Source organism: Stylophora pistillata, chromosome 10, assembly GCF_964205215.1.
Source record: "Stylophora pistillata chromosome 10, jaStyPist1.2, whole genome shotgun sequence".
Taxonomy (NCBI): Eukaryota; Metazoa; Cnidaria; class Anthozoa; order Scleractinia; family Pocilloporidae; genus Stylophora; species Stylophora pistillata.
The window spans coordinates 13,064,431-13,082,401 of record NC_142528.1 but is presented as its reverse complement, the minus strand read 5'-3'; the positions used below and the strand labels follow the sequence as shown (position 1 = coordinate 13,082,401).

General features: G+C 40.0%; 1 protein-coding gene and 1 long non-coding RNA gene across 2 annotated transcripts in view; one reads left to right on the top strand and one right to left on the bottom strand.

Moving 5' to 3' along the window:
- The first annotated feature begins 9,084 nt into the window (after positions 1-9,084).
- LOC148721866 (uncharacterized) lies at positions 9,085-12,140 on the top strand. Its single transcript, XR_015992413.1, has 3 exons — positions 9,085-9,501; positions 11,030-11,350; positions 11,918-12,140. It is a non-coding gene; the product is annotated as an uncharacterized LOC148721866 (long non-coding RNA).
- Positions 12,141-15,643: 3,503 nt separating this feature from the next.
- The window catches only part of LOC111346861 (uncharacterized), a 42,261-nt gene continuing 39,933 nt past the window's right edge, over positions 15,644-17,971 (bottom strand). Inside the window, exons 45-47 of the mRNA XM_022954123.2 lie at positions 17,135-17,431; positions 16,359-16,671; positions 15,644-15,806 (exon numbers count right to left, since the gene is read on the bottom strand). Coding sequence (XP_022809858.2) covers positions 16,370-16,671; positions 17,135-17,431 — 599 coding nt within the window. The 3' untranslated portion in view covers positions 15,644-15,806; positions 16,359-16,369. The remainder of the gene's footprint in view (positions 15,807-16,358; positions 16,672-17,134; positions 17,432-17,971) is intronic.

Sequence of the window (17,971 nt, the reverse complement as noted above, 5' to 3'; positions counted from 1 at the left end):
TTGCAACGAAACGACTGGATTCCAAATAGTGCGAGTCGTGATTTGCTACCTGAAATATACGTGAACCGTGAATTTCTCTTTCGTTTGAAAAAAATCTCAAGATTTCCTTCAGAACCCTTGTACCCAAAAAGAGAAATTAGAAGTTTTCCGTTTTATGTACGTGACGTGTGAATTCTTCTAAAATTCCTGCAGGAGGCAGAATCAATATCCCCACTTCACCCTCTTCCCCGACTTTCCCGCCCTCCTTTACTTCTTAAATGTTGCAATACGATTGATTGCCCTTACGATGTTTGAGTTTAGTAGTAATATGATCCCCGAGTCATTGTCACACGTTCTTTAATTACTTCCTCAAGCTGCATACGTTGCATGTAAAGTGACCCTTACACTGAGGACTGAGATAAATATCAATGCCACCTGAATGGAAAATCCAATCGCATAAACACTTACTTTTTGTTTTCTTATCTGAGAAATATTTGCATTGTACAGAAATTAAATCCGTAGAGACTACGATTAACAGTGCCGTTAAAGTTGTTGAAGTTGACGTTAGAAGTTAAAGTTGTTGAAGTGTTGTTAAAGTTGATTTTATAACTATTTAGTCTTAAAACGATAATATAAACCATCGCTGCTCACTTTTTATCTTGTTAACTTGGTCTCACTCTTTTAGTCTTCCGCCTTTTCGTTTCCCATTACCTATACCCGCGCTGCCTTTTCCTGCAGTGGCTCAGCGATGTTTACCAGCTATCGAGGCTCCAGCTGGTGGACCAGGGGGATAATCACCTTTTAATCCTCCGCCTTTCCCGGTACCTTTACCCGCGCTTCCCTTTCCAGCAGCCGTCGCGTTTGATACTTCGATGAAGATCACTCGAGGAGGCGGATTACGAAGAGCTGTGTACAACACAAACGCGTCTTTGCCTGTTTCAGCAAAGTTTACTTCCTCTTTGCTAAATTTTCTTGCATTATTATCGGCACTGCATGTTGGAAGCAGTATCATGTAGCGGATGTCATGTTGTGGTGTTTGAAAAGAAGCATAGACATGTGTAGTGGCTCTTGCCTTTTGAGGACTCAGGCGACAATCAGGGTTGGTGCAGTTGTATACACAACAATACTCTTCAGTGACAGATTTCTCTGTGCACTTTTTCCATAACTCACCGGCACTACTGGCTTCAAGGGGCCGTCCTCCCACTGTAGCCACGGTTTTAGGTTTATCACCGGTTGTCAACACCGCATGGGTAAAGCCTAACGACCAACGAGGTCTTGAGCTTAACATTCCTTTGCCAGCATCTTCTAAGGCTGAAAGAAACGAAGCTTGATCAATTCCATAGGCATCAAAAAAATAGTCTGGAAGAGTTGACGCATCCCCCTATGTATCTCTGGTCCTGATGGAGGAATAGTTGACGAGCTTTATGTGTTTACGCGACTATCTTTAATGCTTCATTACTGTTATTTTGACTATTTTAAGGTCTTGTTTACGCATTTCTAAATGTTCCACCCTCTTGAGATTCTTTGTCACACTGAGTGGCAATGACCTCTGATCGAGCCGAAACCTTGAAAGTGCTCAAAAAATGTTCAAGTTCCAACCTTATCATGGTGGGTTAGGATTATACTTTAGGATAGTAAAAACTTATACGCCACCTTATTTTACCCTTGTAAATGTGCTTCTATAGCTGAAAGTGTCATGACTGCGTTCCTTCCACTAAATAGTTCGATATTTAATCTCACTGGGAAAGCAACAAAAGACAGAGACTCTTGTTCCTAAAAACCAACCACAACAACAAAGTCATCTTCGTGTTCTTGGTGTAACAATATAGCTCATGGAATCAAAGTTTTGTATCAGTTACATTGCTTCTGTTGCTAAAAATGAAAAACAGGAAGATTAAACTGGGTGATGGAATTTACGTCCGCTGTATTGTATTTTTTTTCCTTTAAGTATACTCAGTGGAGGAATCTATATCCGCTTATTCTACATAGTGACGCCATTCCGGCTTAATTTGTCCTCATTCCGCTTTCTATTTTCATATAGATATCAAATAGATCAATCAACAGCCGGTTTCATCGAAGGAATTCACATCCAGTTATTGAATTCAATGTACAGTCTTTGCGACCTACTTTCAATCTTTTTTGATACTCAAGGTCTCCTAAATGTTGCCCATTAATTTCTTTGTTGGCTATTCATAATATATCGGTTTCCTGTGGTCAAACCTGAATGAGCAGTCCTCCGTCAAACGGTCAGTTCTATTAAATCGGTCACGAACAAACTCTCGGAGTTCGTTTCCCATATTTATAACGTTAACTGAAATCGCTCTCATACATTGTCACAATTACTTCCGTTGTCATATTAAGAAGAATGGTAACTCTTAGCCTTCCAAAATGGCGGATTCTATTCTTATCAACCTTTAGTAGCCGTTTAATCATTAGGAGCGACTGGGTTCTATTTTATCCGTACAGTATCGCTCCTTAATTTGATGTTTAGGTCAGAGGAATAAAGACATTTTCAAAACCTTAAATAGGGTTGAGTAGGGTACCAGGGATAAGTGAACTGAGTTAGAATGTTTTAATATCAAACTGGTAATTATCCTTATTGTTCACCGGAGTCAGCATTTTGCGCCATTTCTATTGAGAAAGTGTCGCCGTTTTCCTTCCTTAAACTGGACTCAAACTAAAATCATCACACTATGATAACACAATTGCATTCAGATTTAGGCTGCTATGTCACACTTCTTTCCAAATTATTAAATAACTGTTCTGTCAGCCGTGCCCTCTTCCCCAAGACACTCTGCAGGTGTTATGGTAATTAGACGACTGTTTCTGTGCTATATCAGTATTCCCTTAAACAACGAACCTTGACATGTTTTCCAACCTGTTTTCACTGCATACTTTCACCGATCTGATTACAAGCAACTTTGAGAGCAAAAGAACCCTGCAGGACGAAACCATGCAAAGCTTAATTAGATTATGCGTAGATTACATTTTGTCCATGCTAAATCTGCCTTTTAGCCCGATCACGGTTACTGCTTAGTTGAGTTACGAGTTTACGTAAGTTTGTAGGTGCTGGTTCCCACATTAGCGTTGAAGCTTGGAAGCCTCGCATCGCGTAACGCAACGTGGAGCAGGCAGTCAAATAGCCAAGTAGCAAAGGAGTCACCTAGCTTTTACTGAGTCACACATACAGTTGTCACGTAGCAATGATCACAAGCGGTTAGGCAACTACGCGATCTCGTACTAATGGAACCAAGCAGCTTTCTTGTCATGTCATAACTACTCAATATACCTGTTGCACAAAAATTATGATTATGTGGCAAGAGTAGAGGGCTAGAAAAAAAACTAAGTTTATACCAGAATTGACAAATTGACATAGATGAATAATAGACTCTTCATGCTCCTAATCGGATAACTCGGTTTTCAGATTCTTTTGTGATTCATGCATTTTATGGCTAGTCGATTCAGGCGAAGGGGACGTGTTGTCATCTGGAGAGAACGTGTTCTAAACGTGTTTTCCGTTGTAAGGTACACACAAATATTGAAAATTATACAAACTTAAGGGACTTCCGGTTCACTTGCCGAGAGGAGGATTTTGACTGGAAGGAAGACGACGATATAAACGTATTTTCAATGAACCAATTTAAAAGGGCTACGTAAATGTAATGGTACCATGGATTCTTAAAACAGGTTTTTGAAGATATTTTAGGGAGTCTTTTAAATGTGTGGTGTCCACCTCCCTCAGCCCTTTTTAATTAAAGGGAATAAACTAGTTTCTCTTTTACAGCATTCGTGTTTCTTTTTTAATTTTTTGAAGACTTATAATTCTCACAAGGGAATAACTCAAACCAAGATATTATAAACTGTATAATCTCTTGCACCAACAAGGATTCCTATGCTTGAGTGGGTGGTGACGCATTTTTTCATTCGGTGACTGTGGTTTAGAGGTTACGTTTTACTGGCAGCCGTGGTGGGGTCTCGCGGCGTTTACGAGGGTGGCCAAGGGTTTTTACGTACAAGACTCGTGGGGCCAAAATTAATATGTAAAGCGTTAATTTTTCCAAAAGGCTAGCGTAATTCGTAAATTTATGAACTGACGTGAGGTGTGATTTGCCGCCCGAAATATACGTGAACCGTGATTTTTTTTTTGTTACATTTCCTGAAAACCTCAAGATACGTGAAGCGTAAATTCTTTTTAAATTCGTGCATAAAAAGGAACCAAAACATCCCCTTTCCCTGCCTTTCTTACCCTCCTTTGCTTCTTAGGTCTTGAAATATGACTGATTGCTCTCGCGGATGTTTGATTTTAGTAGAAATATAAACACCGAGCTATTGTCACACATTCTTTAATTACTTCTTCTAAAGCTGTAGTTGCAACGTTACATGTAAAGCTGAGCCTTCCGCTGAGTACTGAAATACCCATTACTAAAATATCAATGCCAACACACTTACTTTTTGTTTTGTTATTTAAACTATGATTTGCTATGCCGTTTATTAATGTCAAAGTTAGCCTTAATTAAACCGATAATATCAACCATCGCTGTTCACTTTTTATCTTGTTAACTTGATATCACTTGGCACTGGCTTCATCTGGCAGACCAGAGGGATAATCACCTTTTAATCTTCCACGTTTCCCGGTGCCTATACTCGCGCTTCCTTTTCCAGTACTGCCTCAGGGGTGCTTACTAGCTATTGAGGCTCCGGCTGGTGGACCAGGGGGATAATCACCTTTTAATCCTCCGCCTTTCCCGGTACCTTTAACCGCTCTGCCTTTTCCAGCAGCCGTTGCGCCTGATACTTCGACGAAGATCACTCGAGGAGGCGGATTACGAAGAGCTGTGTACAACACAAACGCGTCTTTGCCTGTTTCAGCAAAGTTTACTTCCTCTTTGCCACATTTTCCTACATGGTTATTGGCACTGCATGTTGGGAGCAGTATCATGTAGCGGATGTCATGCCGTGGCGTCTGAAAAGAAGCATAGACATGTGCATTGGCTTTTGCCTTTTGAGGACTCACTCGACAGTTAGGTTTGGTGCAGTTATATACACAGCAATACGCATCGGTGACATGTCCCCTGGGTGCATTTTCGCCATAAATCACCGGCGCTACTTGCCTCAAGGGCCTTCCCTCTCACTGTGGTTACGGTTTTAGGTTTATCAACGGTTGTCAACCTCTCGTGTGTAAAGCCTAAAGACCAACCAGGTCTCAATGTATGCATTGCGTTACCAGCATCATAAAAGGCTGAATGAAACTTAGTTTCATCAATTCCAAAGCTGTAAAACGAGGGTGGAAGGGTTAACGCCATGATTCTCTTCCTATCTCTGGTCCCGATGCAGGAATAGTTGGAGAGCTGTGTGCGTTTACCAGGCGCGTAACGTCCTTTACGCACATGCGCACTGCGTACTTGAAGCGACCAGAAAAATTTGAAAACAATGTTGTGTTTGCACCAAGTTTGCTCAAAATAAGGGCAAGACGCTTTGTTCTTTGCTTGTATTCACACAACTATTTCAAACAAGAAATAAAGAGCGCAGTATTTTTCGCTCAGTTTACTTAGGTTTCTAGATCATATGTACTTGTGCGTACTTGAAAAAATGACCACGCTACGCGCCTGTTTACGCGACTATCTTTAATGCTTATATACTGTTATTGGACTACGTTTAGGTATTGTTTACAGATTTCTGAGTTTTCCACACTCTTGAGATTTTTTGTCACACTGAGTGGCAATGACCTCTGATAGAGCTGAAACCTTGAAAGTGCTTAAAAAATGTTCAACTTCCAGCCTTATCATGGTGGGTTAGGATTATTTTTTAGGAGAGTAAAAAATTCTACACCACCTTATTTTACCCTTGTAAATGTGCTTCTATCGCTAAAAATGTCACGAAGTTGCGTTCGTCACGAATATTTCATGTTCTTGGTTATATTTTCTTCTACTAAATAGTTAGATATTTAGTATCCTTGGGAAAGTGACAAAAGATAGAGACTCTTGTTCTTAAAAACCAACCACAACAACAAAGTCATCTTCATGTTCTTGGTGTAAAAACATAGCGCACGGAATCAAAGTTTTATATCAGTTATATTGCTTCTCTTGCTCAAAATGAAAAACAGGAAGTTAAACTGAGTGATGAAATTTACGTCGGCTCTTCTGTTTTTTGTTTCCCTCCAGTGTACCCAGTGGAAGAATTTATATCCGCTTAGTTTACATTGTGACGCCATTCCGGCTTAATTTGTCCTCATTCCACTTTCTATTTTCATATAGATATCTAATAGGCTAATCAACAGCCGGTTTCATCGAAGGAATTCACATCCCGTTATTGAATTCAATGTACAGTCTTTGCGACCTACTTTCAATCTTTTTTGATAGTCAAGGTCTCCTAAATGTTGCCCATTAATTTCTTTGTTGGCTATTCATAATATATAGGTTTTCTACGGTCAAACTTGAAATGAGCAGTCCTCCGTCAAACGGTCAGTCCTATTAAATCGGTCACGAACAAACTCTTGGAGTTCGTTTCCCATGTTTATACCACTAATGAAACCGCTGGTACACTGTTACAACTACTTATGTTATCATATCAAGAAGAGCGGTCACACTCATTAGGCTTCCAAAATGGCTGATTCTATTCTTATTTACCTTTAGTAGTCGTTTCAGTCCTTAAGAGCGATTGGCCTCTACTTTCTCCGTATGGTATCGCTCCTTAATTTGATGTTTAGGTCAGAGCTGGATAAAGAAATTCCTAACAACTTAAATATGGTCGAGAAGGGTCTGAAGGATACGCGTTAGAGTTAGAGTGTTTTAACACCAAACTGGTAATTTTCCCCAATGTTCACTTGTGTGTCGCCATTTTCCGTCCTTGAACTAGACACCAACTAAAATCATCATACTATGATTACTGTATACTTTTTTTTTAAAATTAACTGTATACTTTATTTCTTTCACCATCTTTCCTTACAATATGCTATATTCTACCAAACTTATCATATATTTATTTTAGAAGAAATAAATAAATAAAAAAAAAGAAGAAAAATTAAAGAAATACCCAACCAAATGTAGCAAAGCTAATCGAGTCGGGTGGTTGCAGACAATATTAAAACATATCAAGGAGGTTGAAAATAAAAATTACAATTAGGAGATTACGAAATCGTTAATTTAGAAAAGTGAAATTGATTCAAACAGGTATATGATTCATGAGTAAGAACGAAGCAAATAAAGTAAATTAAATTATTACACGACTCGGGCAGTCAGAGGGCCAAAAACTAAAATCAACTGATCAAAATGCTTTATTGCTGGTCAATATTCCCTCAGTATTGGACCGGGCACTGTCCAGAATGGTCCCGAATGATACCGCACTTGTGTTCCTTTAAACTTCAGTCGTATAATAAACCTCTTATTAACCAAGCTTGCTCGGGACCGTACTGGAAGAATATCGCCCCTTGGTCTTTTTTGTACGGTCTTTTTTGTACTCTCAAGACCTCGGGCCGATATTCTCCTAGTACACTTCTCTCCAAATGATTAAATAACTGTTCTGTCAGTTCTCTTTACCAAAACAGTTTGCAGGTGATATGGTAATTAGACGACTGTTTTTGTGCTTTATCGGGATTCTCTTAAACAGCGAGCCTTGACTTGTTTTCGAACTTGTTTTCACTGCATATACTTTTGCCGATCTGATTACAAGCGACTTTGATGGGAAAAGAACGTGACGGGACAAAACCATGCACTGAGGTTATTCACATACTCGAAAGGCTCGTAGATTACACAATATGTCGATGCTAAAATTTGCCTTGTGGCTTAGTCACGGTTACTGCTTAATTGAGCTACAAGTTTATGTCACACTTCTTTCCAAATTACTGAATAACTGTTCTGCCAGCCGTGCCCTCTTCGTCAAAACACTTTAGAAGTGTTGTGGTAATTAAACGACTGTTTTTGTGCTATATCAGCATTCCCTTTAACAGGGAACCTTGACATGTTTTCCAACCTGTTTTTACTGTGCACTTTCACCGAGCGAATTACAAGCGACTCCGAGAGCAAAAGAACGCGGCAGAACGAAAACCATGCAAGGCTTAGATTACACGTGGATTACACTTTGTCCATACTGAATCTGCTTTGTAGCCCGGTCACAGTCACTGCTAGTCGCTACACAGCCGTTCTAAGGGTGGTCACGCAACGCTCCTCCCTCACGTTCGTGGGGAGGAGCGTTGCGTGACGAGCCTAAGAACGGCTGTGTAGCAGACTAAGTCACTGCTTAATTGAGCTGCGAGTTTACGAAAGTTTGTACGTGCTGGTTCGCTCATTAGCCTTGAAGCTTGGAAGCTTCGCATCCATGCAGCAACGTGGAGCAGGCAGCTATGTAGCCAAGTAGGAAAATATCACAGCTCATATGTGGTTAGATACCTTTTAGTCCACTTTGCCTGTACTGAATCATATCTACAGTTGTCGCTTAGCAACGATCACTGACGGTCAAGCAACTGCGTGACCACGTACTCATGAAACTACGTAGCTATCTCGTCATGTCGTAACAAATAATGATTATACAGTAAGAGTAGAGGAACTAGAGAAAACTAAGGTTATACCAGAATTGACACAGATAAATAATAGTCTCTTAAAGCTGCAAATCGCATATTTCGGTTTCCAGATTTATTCGTACTAAACGTGTTTTCCGTTAATTGTAAGGTGCACACATTTAACAAATGGTAAACACCACAGCGTACACTATTGAGTTATGGATGCACGCGGGAGGTTGCTAAGCACTAAAGAAGCGTAAGAGTCGCTCGAGGCGATAGCCGAGAGCGACTCTAGCTTCTTCTGTGCTTAGCAAACCTCCCAAGTGCATCCATTACTCAATAGCGTACGCCGTGGTGTTTACCATTTGTGATACATTGTAGTTAAAGAGTTCCCTTTTATTTAACAAATCTTACGTGACCAGAGAAGATAAGCGCGCGCGGAAAAGTAGTCTTGCATTTGCTCACGTCAGCAGTGTACACCCATGGGCAAATGGGGGACGCTAAATTGACCAATCAGAGCGCGCGCTTTACTTTGGTTATGTTATAATTAAAAAATTAGGCCTCACGGAACAGCGTACGCACGTGAGTTAAGGAAAATTTCAGACATGCGCAGATGACGTCCATTGTTGTGTTTACTTCTCCCCTCTACGCTTTTGAAACTTTACCGTTGAATATCTTATCAAAACACAAAGTCTCTGGTAGTTTAATACTTGAACCGCGAAGACTGCAAGGGAGTTAAGGAGTCTACCGTTTTATTTTTTCTCTTTTCATCGACTTAGTGGTAGAAATGCTAATTTTTCGTACTGTTTTGTCATTCACTACGCGTGGTGTTTATTATTTGGAATTTCGAAAGGGACAAGTTCAAGAATTGGCATTGTAGTTTCAAGGCAAATTGAGGTTTGGAGTCCACTGTTGTTCCTATGAAAGTTATTTTCATGTTTTTGACGCGCGCTCGAGATGTCATGGAGGAATGAAATATTTCGACTGAGCTGAGTTAAAGCAAGTTACTGAAGCGCACGATGCTCGAGGTAAGATTATAAATTAGGTTATCTTGACACTATCTTGGGGTGTGTTGGTGATAATGGGTCAATTAGCTTACAATCAATATCGCCCACCCGAGATCGAGAGTGAACTCCGGTTTATTCGTCAACAGCAACCAAGAGCAGTTTATCAATCACTTCTCGGGTACTCATAGGTACTATTGACGATGTTTGACTGATATCGATTGTTAAATCAATGCTTATTTCTTTTGGGCGCTTTTAATGTGGAGGATCGACCAATACACTGATTCTTTTTAGACCACACTGCATATTCAATAATTTGTGTTAGTCCAGGTACAACAAATTGCCTGTATGTGAAAAAAAAAAATCCATCGGTGTTGATATTTAATAGTTAGAATAAAAACGTTTAAAGGATTTGTCCTACTTATCTTTTACACGGATTAAGGAAAGACAGGATAATGAACTTGGCACATTTTTAACAGTTCCAGTGTCTAAATCTAATTTATTACTGTTATACATTGTACACTAACTGTATGTAACATAACATTGGCTGCATCACTTAGCTTTGCCCTTCCTATACAAAATGATTCACTTATTATGTACAAGAACACCCATACAAAAGTCATGTACTTATCACATTAAAAGTTACCTACTGCTAATGATATGTTAAATTATACATGTGCAACAGTATGATGATATAATCTACATGTAGTTAGGGTAAAGGTAAAGTCTGTTTACGAGCCTAGTGGTCCATTAGGCCGGTGCTTAACTCTGGTTTCTGTAGCATGAAGCGACTAGGAGTATTTCTACTCCCCCCTGGATGGGATGCTAGTCCATCGCAGGGTTACCCCCAGCATTAAATTTGCTGGTACCCATTTATACACCTGGGTGAAGAGAGGCACTGTGAGAGTAAAGTGTCTTGCCTAAGAACACAACACAATGTCCCGGCTGGGGCTCGAACCCAGACCACTCAATCCAGAGTCGAGCGCACCAACCGTGAGGCCACCGCGCCTCCACACAGGCAGTTAAATATTACATTTATTTTGGTCTGAAACTACTGTAGTGAAGTGACAGCATTTCAATGTTTGTTTAATATTCTACTAAGCTACAGTCATGCATAACAATTTAAAATCAGATATATTACAGCTTCATTTACCCACTGTTCATTTTGAATGTAATGTACAATTCATTTAATTCAAGATCCAATACAACATGATTATACATGCATGTCTCAGCTTTGGCTCCATGCACTTTACTTATACTTGGTAAAACCAGTTACAATATCGCAAAGCTAACATGCTACATACACTAAAACATTCAGTTCTGCTTACTTAACTAAAATGGCATGTACAACATGCTTTTATCAGGTTAGTTCTAACATGTTGTATTGAAACATTTATTCATTATTGTGTCTCTGTGTGTAAAAAAATGCATTCTTGTTAAGATATATTTACTTCATGCAGTGTGGGTCAGTGAAATTAGTTCTTATGTACAAATCTAAAATGTTTAAAAATTACTGAGCCACCCCCATGACTACTTTATTCTTCATGTGTAGGCAATGGTATAATATGTACAGTCATGTGGGACCTGGAAAGACAAGTAGTTGGAGGTTGGAAGACATTTGGAAGGTTTTGTAGACACAACTGGCATTCTCTTGGTAGATCAAAAATTGGTAGCTCCTCCCCATAGTTCCACACCTTTAGCACTGCTAGCTGCATAAGTCTTGGAACCTGTCCATCAGGTGTACTGGTAACTCCCTCAATTACTGTTGGGCTGAATGACCTTTGTCCCTCCAGTGTAGATGTTCCCTTGGCAGAAGCCTTCCAGTGAAGTTTAAGTTTGTGACCATCAGCTTTTATTGACTGAATCATATCTGGTGAGTCACTGTTTGCTTTCTTTTCTATCCAAGCTTTAAGGTAAACATCCTTTGCTGTAAGTGGTCCGTGTGTGTTATTTTCTCTAATCTTGTTTAAGTTTTTTCTTGCCTCTTGCAAAAGGTCTGTGGTGAGTATTTGGGCCTATTCTTTCATTCTTTCTTCATGAACTTCACATGCAGCTTCTGTGGCCCTGGTGTTGGTTTTTCCACTGTGTAGAATGTTCTCAAAAAATGTGATTGAGGCCTGTTTTGATAACTCTGACATGTTATCATTAAGATACAGTTGTGAAAGGTTGAACTGTCTTTCTGCAAGAACATTGTTTACTGGAAGACTGAAAATGTGCTTAGGGTAGAACTCAAACAGCTTTGGCGTGGCTTCTTTACTTATGAGTGAGCTCTGTTGTGATAAAGCCATTTCTTTGATCTCACATAGCAATTGGGGTTCCTTTAATTTCGAAAGAGTGGCCCATTTAATTAATCCAACTCTGTCGTTAGAGACCAACGTGAGAATGTTATGTCCATGAACATGAAAGGAATTGTTCACTGACTTTTCTTTTTGATTTTCAGATCTGACTGGAATTCCAAGAAGCGTTAAAACCGAATGCCAGAAATGACTTTGGTATCTCTAATCAGCACCCATTCCAAACAACTTAGGAAAAGTTAACCACTCTGCTCCATGATCTTTGATTGCTTTAATCACTTCTTGTAACATTGGCCTCTGCACTTGTTTGTAAAAGTGGTCAATAGTTGCAGGGTCTTTCAATGACATCTTTACCTGTTGTGATGTTAAAGGAAAATGTTCTAATGGAGACTTCAACATTTCACTTAAAGTGCACCTACACCCAAAAAATTTTTTTCGCTTAACGAAGTAAGCTTATTTTTTTGAGTATTTCTGCGCAAAAATTTTTTTATTTGCTCAAATCTTCAATTTTCTATGCCCAGTCAAAATACGGAAAATCGGCCGCCATCTTGCCCCACGACCGAGTTTAAAGAGGAATGGCTCTAGTGGGTAATGTGACGTCAAATCGAGAACACGAAAGTCTGCTTTTCACACATTTTCACTTGTTTGGGAAGGTTGTAGTCGATAATTGTCCGAAAATATGCCGACTAAGTGTGTTGTAGAAGGATGTAGCAACGTGCGAAATTTGCAAGAGGGTATCGCGCTCCATACAATCTTCATACAACACACCTAGTCGGCATATTTCGGACGATATCGACGACAATCTTCCCAAACAAGTGAAAATGTGTGAGATGCAGACTTTCGTGTTCTCGATTTGACGTCACATTACCCGCTAGAGCCATTCTTCTTTAAACTCGGTCGTGGGGCAAGATGGCGGCCGATTTTCCGTATTTTGACTGGGCATAGAAAATTGAAGATTTGAGCAAATAAAAAAATTTTTGCGCAGAAATACTCAAAAAAATAAGCTTACTTCGTTAAGCGAAAAAAGTTTTTTGGGTGTAGGTGCACTTTAAAGTTTCATGGTGTTTCAAAACAGTTGCTGGCCATAACCGTACTAGGTAACCACTGGAAAAACCAATTTCTGCATCACTAGCTTGGGATGTGTTCAGAGATGGGATGATAAACTTGTCAAGGAATTCAAACAAAAACTTGATTTCAACTTGGATCATAGGACTTGAGCTCATCTTAATGACATCTTGTCATATAGTGTGGTGGCTATATGATTTTGGCAATCGTTGAAGGAGATGCTCGGCAAGCTGTAAACAAGCTTTTCCATACTTAAGATACCACTGGAGAGTCTCATAATAATACGTCCACCTTGTGTCAATGAATGTCTGAGGAAGGGGTGGCTCTTTACTAAGAATACCTAGAGAAACATACATAACTTTGTATTGGCTTGGACGCTCATGATGGAGCCAAGATATTTTTTATAGTAATTGTAAAACATGGGGGTTACTCATGTCACCCTTTGCCCCAAACCCAACCTGGCACATTCTTCTCAGCATGATGTTTAGTACATGTGGGTAGCATCCTACAAAAAAAACATTTCCTTTCCAAAAAATTTTGGTGTTGTTTGCTAAGAGACCATTTACTTTTCCCTTTTGGGTAGAGGCATTGTCTCCAACCAACCCCGAAACATTGGTGATGTCATATTCGTTTTTCACAACGTGATAATCCACGTCAGACTGGTGTTTTCTGGACCCGCTTGCTGTAAGGCTGTTTGCTAGGACGTAAGCTTGAGGCTTGCTCTCTATAGGGCACCAGGTGTGAACACCCACTATGTGCCTCTCTTCTCCTCCCTTGTGGGAGTCATCGCTCTAGAGATGAAACTCGTACTTGAGTTAAAAAAGCGCTTCAGTAAAATTAGTTTGTCGGCTTCACCTAAGCGAACATTCCAGTCAGAAAGTGTACTTGGGGAGACAACAAAGTTTGTTGGGGGGCTACAGTCAAACAGAATATTGAAAATCAGATGTAGTGCTACAGGTGTGTTTTGATAAGATAACAAAGATGCATGTTGCATGTATCTGACACAAGCCATAAACATCAAAATTCTTTGGTTGTATCCATTGTTACCATGTGCAAATGTCTCCACAAGGGAATATCCCTTTTTAACAAACTCATTGTTCCCCTGCAATTTCTTTTTCAGTTTTGAGGAAGCAGATCTTGTCCCCCTCAGCTTGTTGCCCTCTTGTTTTTCTTTTTTTTTCGGTAGACGTAAGTTTGTTTTGACACTTTTTCAGTTGAATTTGGATCCTCAACGCGTCCTTTTTCAATTGAATTTTCTTTCCTTTTACAAATACTGAAATTATGGAACGGTGACAATTTGAATTAGTCAAATGTAACTCACGGATTTCACACGATAGAGTATGGAAACAAAGAATACAAAGTAAAAATGCCCGACTAGAAAACATAAATCTCGTGAAAAAAATTGTTATCACAATTATAAGGTTGAATAACTGAAACTATTAGTATTACGTTTCCACGGCGGTCCATGTGCAGAAAATTTTGTTCGTGTTTGTTAGAACTTCCAACTTAAGCCTTAAAACTTCACTCATAAAACTCTCGATACTGTATGACACTTAAAGATACGCGTTGTTATGATTTGTTGCCCGAAAAATTAACTTGCCTGTACATTTATTACTGACTATGCGGCCATATCGACTACTCCACCTTAACATTCGAGAGGTTTTTCTTTTTCGGCTCTGTTTGGTGAGATTGTTATCGCTTTATGATTAATACCATTTAAAAGTGGTATCAACTACGATCGCGCAAGTTGCAACCGGCGAAATTTCAGAATGGGAATGAAAATCAGCCACCATAATTGGTGGCTCAGACAATCTGCAGTAGTATTCGTAGACAATTGCAAGTGTTTGCATTTCCATTCCCTCCTGAAAACACTTGCATAGACTACGTCTTAAGGTTTTGACTGTTCCTTTTAGATTGGCGTTTTCGGATCTCACCCGTTACACTCTCTCGAGTCGATCGAGTTTTTCTTCACTTAAAAAGCTGCACACTTGCACTGCAACGCCGCTTTTTTCTATTTCTTCGGAATAATTCGCATATTTTCTCGGCTTCTTTTTGACTGGTGGCAGAATTTTTGCAAGAAAACTGGCTACCGTGAGCTCTGTTACGTGCCATCAGGTCTCATCGTCGGCGAGTCGGCCGGCGTTTTGATTAACAAAAATCTATAACTTTGATGTAAACAACTCACGGCACGAGCCCGCGTTCTTTTTCTCAAGCAGTGTTACAAAGTAATGTAATCTGCGCATGTCTGAGATTTTCATGGGGTTACGGTTTCCATGGGTGGGGTACCTTTCCGTGAGGCCTAAAATTATACATCCTTAACGGACTTCCTGTAAACGTACCGAGGGGACGATTTTGACGGGGAGGGGAAGATGACGATATAAAGTTATGAAGGTGTAGTCTGATCGTCCGGGTGAGTGTAGTCCTGAGAAGGACTGTTGTCGGTGGTAGTGACTGACGTCTCGAAAACCTGTGGGGAAGTGACTTCCGCACAGGTTGTCGAAACGTCAGTCACTACCACCGACAACGGTCCTTCTCAGGACTACACTCACCAGGACGATCAGACTACACCTTCACATGTTACCCACGGGTTCAAGCCATTTACTGCGATATAAACTTATTTTCAATGAACCAGTAAAAAACCACGCGGGAGCCGACACATAAACAAAGTGGATTTGCATAGGAAAGATAGGGTAGGAAATAAAAGAAGTGCAAAACTGGTGGAACTATCTATTATGAGTGGTGTAGGCACTAAATGAAATAATGGGATAGCCTGCTGAAGGTCCTGCCAGGAAAAATGAGACAAAGAGTTGTATTTTTGAATGTCCTTTATTTACCCACTACGTGTTCTAGAAGCTGCTCCTGTGGCCAAGACCCACACAAAGGCGCTAGACTACTGTTTCACATTATGCTGTATACTGTATCTATTTCCGGCTTTATGAGTCGTCCGTTCCTGAATTTGGTTTCCTTTACCTGTAAATTAATGATTATAGATTTCTCAACATTACTAGTCAACTGTATTCGGATGCCCAGTTCTCTACAGGGGACGTTAGAATTAGCGATCGGGTGTATCCTCACCCAATTCTCTCAGCTAAAGACTACGTGTCAGACTGACTTTCATACTTGTAAGGAGCTTTTGCTGGCTTCTCCAGCATAAACGCAATGAATGACAATATTGCAACCATTCGTAAGGATGGGATGCAAGCCAACTCAGGTCTTCCCTTGTATTTTTCAGATTTCTACGAGAGCTCTTCGCTTTGCGCATTAATTTACAGATGGTTGGAGGATTTCTCTAGAATATAGGTGTCCCTAAGAAAGCTACTCTTTATCACAGACAGAAGTCAAGTTCAGACTATTCGACCTTTCAACTTTCAGAATACAACCTTTTCAAGAGGTCCCTTCTCCGAGTTTACAATTAAATCAAGACCACGAGACACGTGACCTTCAGACCAACTCCTCAGCCATTTCTTATCTCCTGCGCGAGAACTTATATCACCTAGTATTTAAGATGACAGTACAACCTACCTGAACAATTATTACTCAAAACGATAAACGAACATGTCACCGTTAATATCTCTTCCGGATCCTTTACCACTTTTCCCAATGGAACACTCTGAAGATTTCCCGTACAGTTCGTACTTATTTTTGCCACTCTTATCTGCCCAGCATGTCTTATCGTCAGCACCGAATAGCTTGTAGCCAAAAGACTCAGCCTTCTTTCTGCAGTGATCAAAAATGTTTTCGTTTCCTTGATAGTTTTCAACAGTGTCATCTATCGAGTCTGGTAGAGCCAGAATAGGTCCCTTGTTGATGTAGCAGCCTTTTTGCTTCCATTCGCCTTTGTGAAAAATGAGATGAATTAGGATTGCAATGATATACATGAGAAGATTATGCGCGTCTGAGCGATTCGCACTCTCGAGGCCAGACAGATTGCACAGAGCACTTATTATGATGAATTTAGAAAATGTTTTGATTTTCTTCATTTGCAGCTTTACTTTCGTTAGGCACGGAAATAATTCTTTAAGGAACATTCTACATTCCCTCTGATAACGTGTTTTATTCCTGATATAATCTTTCACTCTTACCACTTAGTTGCCCGATAACAAATTGATAAATTGTAATTAAAAGTAAAATGAAAAATTGACATTACTAGAGGAGATGTCAATAGATTAAGGAGGTAACATCGGAGGTGGCGTAAATAAGAAATATCATTAGACTAGCCAACTAATTAGACTAGTTAAAGACTAGTTAAACATGAAACTTCGCACACGTTTCATTTACTCCATGGATGGACTACTCACCTTCCTCTTTGATGTAAACAAACATCGTTTCATACTCTGAAAGTCCGCCACTTAATCCCTTCCTTGTCTTGCACGTTCCTGATGTTCCATATTTATCGAATGTACGTATACTCTCAGTGTTTTCACCAGTCCAGCATCTCCTGTCGTCCATACCAAACAGGGTAACATCTCCACTGTCAGCCGCTGAAGTGCAAGCTGCGTAGCGGGAGCTTATTGATGGCTTGCTACCGACTCTCTCAAGGAGCTGTCCAAGGGCGCGATCGCTATTCATGAAGCAGCCAACGGGCCTCCATTCAGCTTTTGAAGAAAGGGAAAACATTATTTTGTGACATGACCCTGAAATAATGCCACTCTCCATGGCAAGAGTTGTGGTCCATTGCAGATTATCTCTTGCAATTTAAAATTCTTCAGGAGTCAGCCCCAAGGTAAGTGGGGTAAAGTGAGTCAGCCATCTACACCCCCAGGGTGGGTGGGATAAAGTGCCTTGCTTTAGATAAAAAACACTATAGCCTGGACATCCTTAATCGTGAATAATGAGTAAAGGGGGTAAGTTTCCAAAGAAACTGGTGCTGCGTCGGTAGGGGTATTAAGGTAATTTGGCTATACCAACTAAGTTGAAATTCTAAATTGGCCACCGTAAAGAGTTAAAAAGCTGACGTTTCGAGCGTTGGCCCTTCGTCAGAGCGAATGTGAATAATGAGGTTGACTTTTAATTGTTTTTTATTGATCAGGAGCACTTATACATATTTGCAAATAAAGTCGCGGCTTAGATATAATTTTTAAAAAGCGTCTTTTCTGTCATTTGGATCACTGTTCTTAGTCGGGCTTTATCTTGTA